This window comes from Oxyura jamaicensis, chromosome 3 (assembly GCF_011077185.1).
Source record: "Oxyura jamaicensis isolate SHBP4307 breed ruddy duck chromosome 3, BPBGC_Ojam_1.0, whole genome shotgun sequence".
Taxonomy (NCBI): Eukaryota; Metazoa; Chordata; class Aves; order Anseriformes; family Anatidae; genus Oxyura; species Oxyura jamaicensis.
In genome coordinates this window covers 102,958,188-102,973,322 of record NC_048895.1, presented here as the reverse complement: position 1 = coordinate 102,973,322, position 15,135 = coordinate 102,958,188, and the positions used below count along the sequence as shown (strand labels likewise).

Genomic DNA, 15,135 nt, shown 5'->3' with positions numbered 1-15,135 from the left:
AACACACACCCTCTTTCCCAAGAAACCACAAGAGCTGCCACTTACTCGGACTTTGCTGATGGGGTGATGGATTCCTTCGCTGCTGCTCACTTCTTTCAGCGTGATCGGGTAGAATTGGCCTTTGTTTAGGTAAGTCATCGTGCTGTCCCCTGGCTTCTGCCGGAGAGACTTGGAGGCTTCCAGGGTGTACTCAAAATTATTCCTGCGAAGCAAAGAGGACAGCGATTGCTAAGGCATTTTCCTGGAAAGCTGATTAAATGTTTTACATTTAATTTGGAGAAATTCCAAAGTCGTTAGTTGACTCACTAAGCCATCAACAGGCGAGGAAGTTGGAAAACAGGACGAGCCCCTTTTTAAACTATTTCCTTCATGAACGAAGATTTCAGAGAAGTTCGTGGCAAGCTAAGTTCCAAGTCACAACAGCAGGCCGGTCTGGAAGCTCTCTATTCCGTCTCAGAGCAGCAAGCTGCTCTCATGGAACAGAAAACTATCCATTAGCTATTAGCAATTAAATTCACAAGCTAATAAGTTATTCAGTGGCCACGGTCTGCTCTTCCCTCTTGGTCAACTGCAGCCAACACAACTACCTCATTCCCCTCCCTCGGAGTTCATATGAGTTTCGTGCTTCCCATTTCTGCTGTGGCTTTCCAGCAGAGACACAAGAGGCCAGAAGCCAGCTCCGAGAGATGACTGCTGACAGCCGCCGCACCTTCTTATGGACAGGGAGTTGCTGCAAGGACAGCAGCTGAAACAGGGTGATATTTCCAACCCTACAGGTCGCTTTCCTTGAAGATGTACATAAGAATTGAATAGTTTTCAACTATTCAATTCCAATGAGCAGGTACTGTTGGTGCTTTTGACATCCACAGCCCCCAGAGCCTGACAGACTCGCTGCAGAAGGGAGCGAGCTGCACTGCTTACTCACATAAAACCCAAATCTAAGAGAAGAGAGTAAAGGCCAAGGGGAGTGTTAAAGCATTACCCAGAAATACTGTCAAAAACATAATCTTCTGAGTTCATGTTGGTCATCCGGAGGTTCAATTCAGCAGGAAAGAAAACCTGGTGCAGACACAAAAAACAAAACACAACAATTAACACAGCAGCAACAAGAAAAGTCAAGATTAAACAGATACGTGTTACCACAGAACTTCTGGCAGGCAAATTGGCCATCAGATAAAGTTGATTTTTGGTCTGTACACACAGGACACTGGAGCAGGTTTTTAATCCAAAACTTTTGGGTGTCAACTAAGCACAACATCTCACAAGCCTTCTGAGTCAACTTATGGCAACATTTTAAAGCTTCCCCAAATCTCAAAGAAAGGGAGCAGCTACACCGTTCCTTGATGAGTGACTGGTTACTGTTGTTTTCAGTCGATACCATTAAAGACACACTCACAGAGTGCCTTTTTTTGTACCTCTTGCACGCCTTCCTTGAAGGTCTCGGAGAAGGTCGAGTCCGGCGTCCGCCTCTGGGAGTTCTGAGGCTGGGTGTTGGAGTTGAACTGGTCGGGATTGAGGTTCCTGTCAAACACCACCACCCGCTCGGGGGGCTCGGGGTGGTAGACGCTCGGAGGGATGCCCACTGCGAAGCTGTGGGGCTGTGTCTCCGTTTTGATGGAGTGGGTGGGCATCGTCGCGATGGAGACGGTGACGGTCGTGTCAGGGGTCGTGAGGTGGCCCCTCTTGTCCATGCCCATCTGGGGCGTGTGCGGAAGGACGATATTGAAAGGCACATTCTTCAGGACCTGGACTCTGTTTTCTCCAGCAGAAATAAGTGACTGTTCCGTCACATTCGGGATGCTGTTCCTTCAAACGGCAAGGAAAAAAGTAAGTACACTTTTAATTTTCTCATTAAACAAGAACTGCTTTTCAGCCTTTAGAACAATGACAGCTGATACCAACTCTGTCTGTGAGGAACACCTCTACCCTAACCTGAAAAGCTGAGAAGAAAAAAGAAAAACCACTCACCCAGTGCTAATAACTCCACCTTGGAGATGAGTTACCCTGGAGCAAAGGGTGAGGGTTCACAGCCCCGATTCTCACTGCCTGGAAAACAGCGATCCAAAACCAAGCGCTGTGACGCTCCTCTCACCACGTGCAGGCTCACGCCAGGCTGCATGAAACTGCTGTTTGGTGGTTGGAGGGGGGCCGAGAACAAGGTCGCCGTTCCTCTGCCCTGCAAGTTTGCCACCCAAGAAGAGCTCCCAGGGAAATTACCGCCCTCATTTGTGCACATCCCCCAAGAAAATCCCCACCGAGACTCCCCAGGGTGGTTTGCATAGCTGCACACTCTCCACCCCGCCATACTCATTTCTGTCAGGATGACACTGACACCTGCGGCCGAGCTGACCTCACAGCTAGCAGCCACTAAGAGCCAGCCTTCCCTCCCTCCCTTTCTCCCTCCCAACAACGTGGTCCTGCCCTCTGCTCTGCACCACTATCCCCTTGGTGAGCCAGTTCAGCTTGTTCCGCTGGCAGAAAACTAATCACTTTTTGTCCTGCTAGGTTTTGGGTCAGCGGAAGACCACAGCTGGTGCCAGGGGAGCAGTGGGAACATGTGGCTGGGAGCCAGGCTGCTCTTCTCAACCAGAAGTCATTCGAGCAGACCACAAAACCTCACCTCAGGTCCTTAAGACATTTTAATCTTCTAATCAGGCCAAAGGAAGAGGATGGCGGGAGTGGAAGCCTGTCTTGAATGAACCTCACACTCTTAATATTTATTTAATCGGTATCTTTGTCTGCTTCGGGGAGGGGGCACAAGAGAGGGAGGGCAGGAAGCGGAAGAAGAACAAAAGAAGTTCTAGAGGATACAAAAGAAGGCCACAAACAGTAAGAAAAACTAACTCACAAACACTCTGAAGTCCCTCCCTCTCAGCCCACGTGTGAGGGGACAATGCTGCTGGTGCCTGAGACCAAAAATCGGCAGTGAAGAACTGAGATAACTGCATGCAAAAAAGAAAAGAAAAAAGACCTCTGCAAGCCTTGGGAAGGGAAGCCTTCACTTAACATTGAAGGAAGCAGCTTCTGCCAAGCTGACTGTATGACACAAGCAGACAGAAAGCAGAACGGATGGCAATAAGAAGCAGTATGGGCCTCAACTCTCCACATCACAGTCCAGTCCCTGTCCTGTTCCTGGGGCAAGTTCACTTTCAGCAGCTTTGGTGGTCTAAGAGTGAAGGAAGACAAGCAAACGCAATAATAAAAACTAATACCTTTTGCTATGATCTTGGTCAGGATGTTCTACCTCTGGCTTAGCTGTTGAAGATCTCCTCTCCCTTGGCACCTGGGAAACACAACACACGCTGTAATTGCATTCCTCCTCCCATACACACACAAAAAATTGGTCCTTCCAACACAGCCATTACAGCTCTTCCCCCTCTTTGGTCAAATTAAGAAAGCATCGCTCTCCGATACCAGTCATTATTAGCATTACAGCCTGACTGCTGCTAACATCCGTGCAGCTCTGGGACGCCAGACATGTCCCACGTGCTGCTCGGAGGATCCTGTTGCCACCAACCTGGACACCCGTAAGCCCTGCACTCCTGCCAGTGTCAAACCATGCTAAAGCCAGAAGGAAAAAGCAGCCCTCGCAGGAGCACCTCAGCTGGACCTGAGGGACAGCCTCAACGTTCTCCAAAGCCACTCAAGGCTTTACTTTCTCCTCAAAGACCAGAGGACTGGGGGCACCAGGCTCAAACGGTGCCCCGGCACTTGGACCCAGCGTGCCACCTGAAGGATTAAAGCAAACGTTTTCCTGCACAAGGAGGAGTCAACTCCCAGCACTTCCCTTTCCTCCACGAGCACACTCAGACACTGCCCGCGTTTGCCAGCTCAGGTGCAAGGTGAAGAATCACCGCTCTGCTGCTAATTAGCTCTGATGCTGCCGACGTAGCTGCATGAAAAGCATATTTCTCTTAATAGCCCCTGACTAAAGCCTGTCTGTTCCACGTAACACGAGAACTCCAACAACCCCAGAACTGGATTTCAGAACTCTGAAAACCTCTATATGGAGACCACTAAGAGCTTGACCACAACTATTCACCGAAGAACAAGGTGCTTCCAAACTGCCTGTGGCCCAAAGCCCAACACAGCTGCAGAATCCAAGTTTTGACCAAAAATTGAACTTCTGAAAGGCCCTGCAAGCAACAGTCGAAGGATCAGGGTAGCCCATTAATCAAACAGAAGAGTCTTCAAGTGTTTTTTTTTTTAATATAAAACATTCAAAGGTGATCTCATCGCTTCTTTTAATATTGCAGAGGGAGAGGGGGCGTATTGCGAATGCCTAGACGCTGTCCCTCTGACATTACTTCATCGCAGCCTCCAATAAATCTTTCAGCCCTAACCGTCCTGCCTCACACAAGTGTGCTGAATACCTGTTTTTCCACCGAATTTTCTACACACCTACTGATACCAAACATGAGGAAGCCCCGAATTAGACGTTAACATACAGCAAATCCCTTCTGCTTTGCCAAGCATGAAGGATCGACATGGCCGTTCTCTTTGTAATCTACACATTTAAAATCAAAATTGATTCTGTGGATTAAAATTGTTCTGGAGAAGGTATTTTTCTCCCTCCCCTACCCAAAAGCACAGCAAGTACAGTTGCAAAGCAGAAAGGCAATGCTCTCACCAAACTAGACGAGTAACACTCACACCAGTGAGTTTGGGGCATTTTGTTGCATGTGTGGAGCGCTAAGCTCCATATAAAGCATTACAAGAATATTTTGATACATAAAACGTGTTCAAATCAAAAAAAGACAGGCAAAGATTTTGTATGCCCAATGCAACCTCTGCTAGGGTTTGAGGAACATACTGAGGCTAGCAATTGCACTCACTGCTGTTGAAAGACATTAACCAAAACGTCAGGCCCCAGAGCCAAGTCAGCCCTCTGGCCTCCCTGCCTGCTCAGCAAAGACAAACCAGGCAGCTCCGCCTGGGGAGCCAGGGCACTCGAACAGAAGCACGACACCTCCCTGCCTGCAAGTGTCTGTGGGCCTCCACTGTCTTCAGCACTGGGGTGAAGAAAGCCACCCTGGCTTGGGCTTCCCATATTTAAAGAAAGCTCAATGAAATGTTCTCCATGCAGATCAGAAGGTTATCTGCTTGGGTTCAACTCACCCGTGGGTATCTAGCAAGGTAAATGTCTCTGAGAAGACCTTGAATGCTAAGGGGACACAACCACAGCTCTAAAAGCATAAACAGACTAACAGCTCACTGAAGGATGCAGGCAGCAACTCATTCTGACTGACCTTCTCCCACCCACAACCAAAAATTCTGTCTCCGTAGCTTCACGGCAGCGCAAAAGCCAGCGGCCCCACCAGAACAGGGATCACATGAGCAAAAGGAAATGCATATTTACATTCAGACATGGACATGCTCCAAAGTTTCATCCATCAAGACTACTTAATACTCTGCCTCCTGCAGAACCTAGAGTCAAAGTGCTACTGAAGCTTTTGACCATTATAACAAGATCCAGACGATCTTATTTTACTGAGCTAAAATAAACTCATTTCTCTTGAAATTTCTTTTTTTTAAAAAAAAAAAATTTAAAGCCATCTAATTTTAAGTCCTCCTGATATATTCATGGCTTCAGCAAAATCCATGCAATGACTCTTTGTCATCAAGCAAATGATGCTTTTTCCACCGGTGGAATAAAAGCTCCAGTGGCTGCCAAAAGCACACCCACGGCAATCTACCTTGTAGTAATCGTACAGCAGTCCGAGGGCAGCTGCGCTGTCTTCATCGCCGTTGATGCTCATCATAGCTTTGGTAGCTGCTGTAAGGGGATTTTCAAGAAAGGATTTCCAGGCTTCATCTTCGCTGGTGTACGGACGTCTCTGGGAGTAGAGAGAGTCATTCTGAAGAACCAGCACGGGTCTTTTACTTGAATCATAAAAAAAAAAAAAAGAAAGAAAAAAAGAAAAAGAAACAACACCTGTTAGAAGTCATGAAAAACATTCCTGAAGTTCTTTAAAGTTAGCTGCCCCAGTTTCACAGGGTTCAAATTCTGATTCAGTGCACTGCAAGGATTAGTCAACACAAAAAGCCCAGAAACCTAATTCTGATCTCACCCGTGCTCAGTGTAAATCAGGATTAATGTGAACAAACTCAGCTGGATTACCCCAGCCCATATACAATCACAGAGCCGTTTCAGAGCACAACAGACCTGCTAACGCTCTGAATCCAGCCCAGAAGTTATACGTGCTTACTGGCCTACCACCTACAAAACCTCCAGCACATCCTACGTAATGGTAGCGAGCCGTAACCTGCTCTAGTTTCCATGCGGAACTCGAAAGTGTGAACTAACAAAACATCTTTCTCCCAGAGCCTTCAGAAGGTGTCTGCCCTCTCCGAGTCCACATTAAAATACCACCTAGAACTGATGATTAGTTACAGACTACACAGGAAAAACTGGACAGTCTCCTCAAAATCAACACAGAAGTGAATTTTTCTGACAACGGAAGCCAAAAGACTTGCTGTCTAGTTACTGCTGAAGAGACGCGAGCCTCGCTTGAGTCAAAGACAAGTTGTAACTGGGAAAGAGACAAAACCTTGGTTATTTCCTTGATGATGTAGGACGTTGAGAAACTACTCTGAACATTCTGCTCTTGCTGCAAAGGAGAAAGGTCCAAGACTTGGACCTTCAGCACGTAACTGAAAGCAGGACAACTGCAGAGCATGCTGCCCTACCAGCTTAGGCATCTTGACAAATTTGGGTCCTGTTGGTAAAACACATGCTTCATCTTTAGAGTCAGTTCAAGAAAACATTTTTAAGATCTGACTTTTAAGACAAGCTCAGTTTTTCTTCCAGGGCAAGTGCCACATTAGTTTGCTGGATTGGGTGGAACAGGGGATATTTGTATTTCCTCAAATAATCCAAGACCGGGCATCTTTAATAGATCGATAACAGTTTGTTTAAAAAAAAAAGGCAAACAAAAAAAACAAACACCAAAACGCATCCTCACCACCATTATACCCCTTCCCCGGAAGATAAGGATTCTTTTCATCTGTTATTTACCCAGATGCATTCAGAGATTGAAGTACACTACAAATACAAAAAGTTGTGAAATACAAAGTTGTGAAACGCTCTAATCAGCTTAGCACTATCCTGCATTTATCACCACCAAAAAGATTGCAAAGCACTTTGTAAATGATGCGTTCGATCCTTTATCGGTTACACAAGCAGTCCCACAGCTTCAGTGGGACAGCTCGGCTGAGTTTCAGGCACTTTAAGTGGGAGTTTCCAGGATTTATAAGAGCACTTTGTACCTATAAAACAGCATTGTACAGCTGGGGGAAAAAGCAAACAACAAAAAAGACGAGCTCTTCACCAAACTCTTTTCTAGGTCTTTGTAGGGATTTATGTATGGACTGGGACGCGTATGCCAAATTACAGATTGGTAGAAGATGGACACCCCCGATACAATAGCAAAGACAGCACAGCGAAAGACAAAGCTGAATTCTCTTAAGGGATGCGTAAGGATCCTCCTGTTCTTATACAGCGTGATTAAAGGAGCCTGGAATATCCACAGCAAGTGGGCAAATCCTCAAGTCAAGTCTCTTGCGAGAAAAAGGTGAAATAACCGCTGGGCGATGCTTTTTACCCATCCTTGCTATGCCAGGAGCCGCAGGACCGCCAGCCCACCGAGCTGCTCCCCTCCTGCACGGCTGCGCTCCCACGGGAGGAGAAGCAGGGGCACCGGCAGCTAAGACAGCCACGAAGAAACCCCGCACGACGCCAAAGCTGCCCGTTTCTCTGCCATTTCCTCGGCGGGGCCACAGCGAGGAGCAGCACACGCTGCCCCACGGGCACGGTGCAGGGGAAATCGCTGCGGAGCTGGCCGTCAGGCAGCCCCTGCACACAGCCGCGGCTGCTCGGAGGAAAACGAGAGGGTGTTAAGGAAAGGGGAGCTAAGCTCAAAGCTTCTCCTCGCTCCCTGACAGCGAAGGGGACCTTTACAGCACCCGAGGTGCCCCAAATCCCCCCGACCCTAGGGAAACCGAGGGGATGAAGCACGGGGCCGCCCCGTTACCTGCCGAAATCCACCTTCCCGCCGGGGTGCGCCTCGTAGAAGTCCATGGGGCCCGCTCACAGCCCCCAGCCGGGCATTGGGGGCTGTGTGAGAGGGGAGCACACACCACACGCGGCGGAGCCCGCTCCCGGCAGCGCGGCCCCGCCGGCCGCCGCCCGGCATTTAAGGAGGAGGGGGGCGGCGGCTTGGGCAGGCGGGGCGGGACGGCCGCAGGGGTGTCCCCCCCTCCCCTCATCCCCTCACACACACAGCCCGCACCCGGGGGCTCCCTTCCGCCATTTCGCGCCGCCCCGCCTCAGGTCGCTGCCCTAAGATGGAGGGGGGGCGCCCCCTGAGGGGCTTCTCCCCCCCCCACCCCACCCCACCCCACTCCCCGCCCCACAGGGACTTCCAGCACTCACTTGTCGTAGTCCTGGGTCATGTCTGGAGGAGGCAGCGGGCGGCAGAACTGGCCCGGCGGGTCGGGACGGGTCGGGTCGGAGCGGGACGGGACGGGAGGGCGCGGGGGCGAGCGGAGGGAGCAGCGCGCAGCCCGCCGCACCGACGGGTTTTGTCGGCTTTTCTCGCCCGCTCAGGTGGCGCCGCCGGCCGCAGGTGGACGGGAGCCGCGCGGCGCCTCCCATTGGGCGCCGGGGACGGCGGGGAGGAGCCGGCGGCCGCCCATTGGGCGGCGGGGAGGGAGGGGGCGGGACCGCGGAGATGGTGCGGAGGGGACGGGCGGCGGCGGCGGCGCTGGGGTAGCCGAGAGGGGCTCGGTGCTGAGAGGACGGGGAGGGATGGGTGAAACGGCGCGGGGTGGCCGTCTTCGCGCTGACAGGGCTGCTCCTGAGGTTTAAAAAGAAAAAAAGTTCCTGAGGTTAAAAAAAAAAAAAAAAAGAAAAAGAAAAAATGTCTGTTCCTGAGGTAAAAAAAGGCCGTTCCTGAAGTAAAAAGTCAGTTCTCGAGGAAAATAAATAAATAGAAAGTCGTTCCTGAGGTAAAAAATGCCGTTCCTGAGGTTAAAAGTCAGTTCCCGAGGAAAATAAATAAATAAATAAGCCGTTCCTGAGGTTAAAAAAGTCCGTTCCTGAGGTAAATAAATAAATAAATAAAAAGCCGTTCTTGAGCTTAAAAAGGCTGTTCCTCAGGTAAAAATAAATAAATAAAAGGGCCGTTCGAGAGGTAAAAAGTCTGTTCCCGAGGAAAATAAATAAATAAAAAGGCAGTTCCTGAGGTTAAAAAGTTCGTTCCTGAGGAAAACAGATAAATAAGCCGTTCCTGAGGTTTAAAGGGCCTTTCCCGAGGTAAATAAATAAATAAAAAGCCGTTCCTGAGGTAAAAATAATAATAAAAAAGGCCGTTCCTGAAGTAAAGAGTCCGTTCCTGAGGAAAATAAATAAATAAGCCGTTCCTGAGTTTTAAAGGGCCGTTCCTGAGGTAAATAACTAAAAAAGAAACCGTTCCTGAGCTAAAAAGCGCCTTTCCCCGCGCTGCCCCCGGCGGCTCAGCCCCACCGCCCCCCTCGGGCGCCAGCAGCGGTTTCCCTCCTCCCTCCCGCCCCGCGCCCCGGTGACTTTCCGCACTAAAACCCCTTTTTCAGGACAAGTCCTTAAAGACGGGATAAAATCGCCACTGCCCCGCTACGGGGGACCCCCAGGATGCCGCAGCCCTCGAGCTGGGCGAAGGGAAAGAGGGAAGGGGCGGCGGAGGACGGAGTTAATGCCGCTGAAGCCTCGGGGTGACAGCGGGTACGAGTACATGGGTACGTCCAGCGGGGACACACCAGCATAACTCGGCAAATCTTGAGTTTCTCCTTGAGAAATAAGGGTGGGAGGCTGCCTGTTGAAGTAACAAGCTGAATCAAACCCCATGCAGCAGCCACGCTATCTATCACATGTCAAGATGCTTCAGATAACTGCTGTAATTTAAAAGCGTGCATACTAATAAGAGGTCTCTCTTCTAGGTCAAAATCTCTTCCCTGTTTGTACAGGACATACTCCAATGCAAAATTACAGAAGGACAATTCAAGCAGCCAACCGAGGGAAATACGAAACTAAAGGGAACAAACTTTCACTAAAGGTCTAATTCTGGAAGTTGCTTAATATCCTCCGACTGGATTACAACTAGCGTTCTAGAAACAAAATGCTTTGTTTGGGTCTGCAAACATTGCCACCAGGTTGGCAAAAGATAAATATTGCTATCTGCGTAGGATCTCGCTCTACAAAGCGAAATGAACTGACTTGAATTGTTCTTTATTACATGCAATAAAAGCTATCCTGTATTTTTAACCCATTTTAAAATCTAGTTCTCGATTACACAGAAGATGTAATTTCTTACCCGCCTGCACTTATGAAAAAGTGCTATCATCAATTAAGATGTCAGGAAATCACATTTTTCCAAACAAGTAAAACTTGCTTTGTTTCCAACACAAATTACACAACCAGCTCAGAATTAGAAGTATTGGAAAGGGCTGCTAACTTTCTCAGCTGTTGTTTGTCCATAACGCTCTCTGTTCTTAGAGCTCGGGGATGTGCCCGCGCGATCACCACTTTTTGGCACACGTGCACACTTTTCATTGACACTAAAATACGGTCCTACCCTGTAGCTCTCAGTGACCCAGATGCAGTGTGCCTTGAAGTTCAGTCACCTGCTTACATTGCACCCCAATTGCTGAAATCTTAGTAATATGCCGTGCTTGGCATTTCCACTTAGCTAAATTTTGCTGAGGCTTTATTCCAAACAAATCAAAGCTGGTGCCTCTGCAAAAGAGTCTGCTTTTCTTAACAGCCTGATTCACGGATGAAAATTTAGTTATCGGCATGGCAATCACTTCCACATTCAGGAGACAATGATACAAACACCGGATTGTGACACCACTGACTAATCTGCCGGTCACAATCTAGACTCTGTAACACCACTGGTAGGTGTATTTCTGTGATGTCACTAACCCGATTGCATCATCACTGGATAAAATCAGGCAAGAAGAACAAAGGGATTGAGGAGGGCTTTGGTTTGGGCACGGAGCCATCCCAGCCTGATGTGGCAGCGCTCTGGCAGGACTTCCCTTGCCCTGTGCTGACTGGCGTTCGCTCCAACTGCTTCCCTCACTCAGCCCTTTCACCTCCGTGTCACTGCCCTCCTCCACCTCTTATGCCCTCCCCTTTACCTTTTCCTCTTCCTCAGTCCTGCCTTCAGTGCTCTCCTTCCCTCCCTCGTGCATTCATTTCCTATTAAGTGAATTCCCACTCAAAACACCTAAAGAACCCCACAGAACCCACGCACCATTTGCAACCGTCTGGCTGAGCGCTCTCTCAGCGTGCTCATCCGTTTTCCTATTGTCTTTTGACATCACTCTCGAGAGAAATCAGGAATTGTTCTGGACGAGGATCTCCCACTGTTATGACTTACCTAACAAATAAGGCTCTGTAAGTTCGTACGTGATAATTATCATCTTGGTGCACCGGCCATTCACACCTGTGTAACAAACAAGTTGCATCAAATTTGTAACAGTATTTTTGATTTCGCAAAACACAGCAGGCAGTCAAGACAAGATGCATTCTACTTCATCTGAACCCCTGAGATGTTGGAGCCAAGCTGCAGAGCTGCCTGTAAGCACTCAATCTTCTGTACTTCACTGCATAGCCCACCCGGCAAGCTCTTCTTCTCTGCATTAGGCCACGTGGTCACTGACGATACAGCTGGAAATGTAAGCCCACAGCTAACCACCGACTCTGCAAAATTAACCCAGAGGAGTCAAAGGGATGAAAAGAAAGAGAAAAGCCCAGGCAGAAAGTTTGTGAGCTCACTGGGAAGTGAGGTAAAGCAGACGCAAAGGAAAGGAAGAGGCAGACAAGTGGCCGTGGAAAAGGAAGGTGGAAAAAGCTGGGGAAAAAGAAGTCAAATAAATGAAAGCTCAAAGCGTGAAATACAGAAGAGGAAAGTGAAAGCAAAAGTTGGCTTTTCAGTCATATCCCTGTATGCAATCTCGCCAGCATTCCTTAAAAAACAGATTTCCCCTTTAATTCTGTATTTAGCCTTAAAGATAACATAGCAGCTGTTCGCAGAAAGCAGACTGTTCAGGGCCAGGAGATGCAGCTCCACTCTAACATGCCTACCACACAAATGAACCAAATTTGCAGAAGCCTACATACAAAAAGAAGTCAACCTGAAAGTTAGAATTTTATAGCGACAATAAAACCTTTGCCTAGCCCATCTCACTGAACGTTCCTCATCCCTATAAAGCACTTCCTTTGGATTTAACTCCTTTGTACATACACCCTACTACACGGGGTGAGAGCGATGTAGCAAGAGAACAGCGTGTGCAGCTCTGTGCCTGCATACTGTTCTCTGCCTAATCCGCTTTGCTCCACAGCGCAGCCAGCACTCAGCTGCCCAGCCAGGAGCTAGGAACACCGCGGAGCTCAGAGATGAGCCTCCCTTCAGTCAACAAGATGTTTTGTCACAGTCTTGTGCTGAAGTAGCACACCTCACTGCGCTGATGAGCGTCCCTCGCAGCCTAACAGAGCAGGCTGCCCACAGCTGGGAGAGGGCTGGTCGCCAGCGCTGCCTCCCGGGACCATGCTCCAAGTCCTGCTGAGAAGCGCAGGAACCAGCCCGAGCGCAGGCTTTGCGGAGTTCCCTCTTCACCAGGAACTCACCACCTCGGCAGCCTCACATGCCAGCCCTGGCTGCTGTGGCACTGGGATATAGTTTTGGATGAGCAAAGCCACTGCTAGGACAACAAGGAGGTCTTGGATCAGATACAAAGTACTTCTCCAGTACAGAGCAGCCACGTGAGATCATCAGAGGAGTTGGCTTGTATTTTCTTTTAAAACTGCCTGGTTTACTGCCAGAGGCAGGCTGTAGATGCCGGCAAGCGGGGAGGAGCGTTCTGGCTCTCAAAACGCCGCCACGAGCAGTTGTACAAGGGCAGCTACAACCTCACGTGAGGACACCAGCATTCGTCATCCCGTGTTCTGCCAGTCCTTACACAGTCTCTCGTTCAGCGCATGCGGCACTGAGGAAAGCTTTCATCTCTGCCAGTTCCCACATCTTGGCATTCCCTTCGTGCTCCCCCTCGTGTCATCTGGCCAGGAGCAAAGGAGCTTCACACGCACAGAGCAATGAGACCAATGACTGCGGAGGAAATGCTGGAAAGCAAGCACTGTGATTTTAGTGTGGACAAAGCACCCACTCTGCTTTGGCCAACCCGCGTGCTATCATGCTCAGCTAGGAAACATATGACCACATGTACTGGGAAACCCATTTCACTTTGCATCAAAATATGAGACTCCTTGAACAAAGCTACCCTGACTCTTCTGTGCTTCTGAAGCAGCATAAGACTTAGTCAGCCTGACACAGGGAAGGGACGGATTAGCCACGGTGCAGACAGCTATCCAGGGACTTCACATCTTTACGACGTTCCCAGAAGGCCTGTGGATCCCAGCCCTTTTGCTCCCAGCTGGCCCTGAAGAAACATCCTCTTGACAACTTTCCATAAGCACCCTAAAATGAGTTTTCAGGACCATCAGCAAATCTTGGTCATCCACAAAGGGAGAAAAGCCAGCATTAAGCAGTCAGGAGAAGAGACTTCTGAGCTTCCCAGGAAGTTACGAGCAGTGAGTTTTTACTGCGTTGCCTGCAATGCTGCACGAAGCCTTCCAAACCTCCTTAACACCATTGTTCCAGGGGACATGTAAATAATACGCTAGGAAAGATGTAATTCCTGTGAAGCCCGTACAACACACTATTGACAATATACTGAACTAGCATTGCTTACAGGCATATAACCTTGCTGATTCTCATTTCTCTTGTTAAATCAGGCTCGGGGCCCTTGCACAGCGTAAGGGGTTAAGGAGAAAGTCAAACATCTCTCCTTCAGGTCTGGAAAATGATAAAATTGAAAAGAAAACAGGTATGTGGCAGAATAAGTTGATATACATAAGTTGAGAATACAAACGGACTGAGGCAGTGAAAAGAGTAAAATTCCAATTCTGTTGGAGGCTAACTTTCAAAGAAAATTAAGATGCCTGTCATATTTCTCCTAGGAATCAATAGAAAGGTTGCATTAATGAAGAAAATTCATAGTTTACATTTGTACTCTTGATAGAAAAACCAGTATGTTAAAGTATAATACGCAAACTGTGAAAAACAAATTCCCTTTAGAAGGCACATCAAGGTCTCAGAACAACTGATACGCTATTGCCGAAGTTAGCAATTACTCAACTATTCTAGATCTTCTCAATGTATGTTTTAAAATTTCAATCTAAAAAAAAACAAAAAACATTTGGTTTTAACCTAGCTTGGAGACTTGAATTTCCCCTGGAAGAAGTACAAACAGGCCCGTATCAGAAAGCTGGGCTTTCCTTGGCTGCTTTCAGCAGTCACCGAAAGGAGCTGCAGCAACATAAAAGCAGATAGAAGAGGTGGTGGGGACTGCTGGGCGGCGGCAGACACCCTGCCCTTCAGCCATCTGCCAGCAGCCGTCAGCTCCGCCAGCACAGCTCCACCTCGGGCTCATATTAACTGGACTCCAAGCAGCTGTCCCCGGAGAGCTCGGCTACACTCCACTGAAGATAAGGCACTCTCGTGGCTCGTCAGCTTCTTAAACATCACTACTCGAGCGTAAGTGCCGATTGATTAAACTGGATTGAACTACCATTAAGCATTTCAGAGGCACACCCCTTTCTTTTAAATCTGCCTCTTCACCTATGTGTCCAGAAGGCACATGGCTGTTGATGATTAATTGCAAGCTTTATTCCAGTTTATTAAAGTACAACTTTAATTTATTCTAACATCTAAGGGAGCTTTGTTACATTTGTAACAATGTAACAATGAGTACGGTATTTTTAATTTATGAAGCTGAGATTTTACTACTACAGTAGTTTTAAAAGAAAGCTGTACCTATAATTAAGAAGTGCACAAGTCTTTCACATGAAGACTTCTGAATTAAATTAAGTCTTTGTGTCTATAAAGTGTCTTTCAGATAGTTAATTCAGAACTTTAGCAAATACTATAGCAAAACGAATGGGATACTTTCAGGAGTTTGAGGAAACACTGTTAATACACGGTGTTAATGCTTCCACATTTCCGTTGGTTTTGAACTGACACAAACACTTACCCA

At 48.2% G+C, this 15,135-nt stretch overlaps 1 protein-coding gene across 6 annotated transcripts in view; it reads right to left on the bottom strand.

The window, feature by feature from the left end:
• Positions 1 to 8,655, bottom strand: part of GRHL1 (grainyhead like transcription factor 1) — a 33,972-nt gene extending 25,317 nt beyond the window's left edge. The window contains exons 1-7 of one of the 6 annotated variants that reach the window (XM_035322988.1): positions 8,531 to 8,655; positions 8,435 to 8,500; positions 5,697 to 5,883; positions 3,213 to 3,283; positions 1,416 to 1,806; positions 983 to 1,059; positions 46 to 202 (exon numbers count right to left, since the gene is read on the bottom strand). In XM_035322988.1, coding sequence (XP_035178879.1) covers positions 46 to 202; positions 983 to 1,059; positions 1,416 to 1,806; positions 3,213 to 3,283; positions 5,697 to 5,883; positions 8,435 to 8,454 — 903 coding nt within the window. In that variant the 5' untranslated portion in view covers positions 8,455 to 8,500; positions 8,531 to 8,655. Of the gene's footprint in view, positions 1 to 45; positions 203 to 982; positions 1,060 to 1,415; positions 1,807 to 3,212; positions 3,284 to 5,696; positions 5,884 to 6,551; positions 6,612 to 8,033; positions 8,150 to 8,434; positions 8,501 to 8,530 lie in introns of those variants that run through there. The other 5 variants (XM_035322986.1, XM_035322989.1, XM_035322990.1 and 2 more) reach the window with 5 other exon arrangements.
• Between the last annotated feature and the right edge of the window lie 6,480 nt (positions 8,656 to 15,135).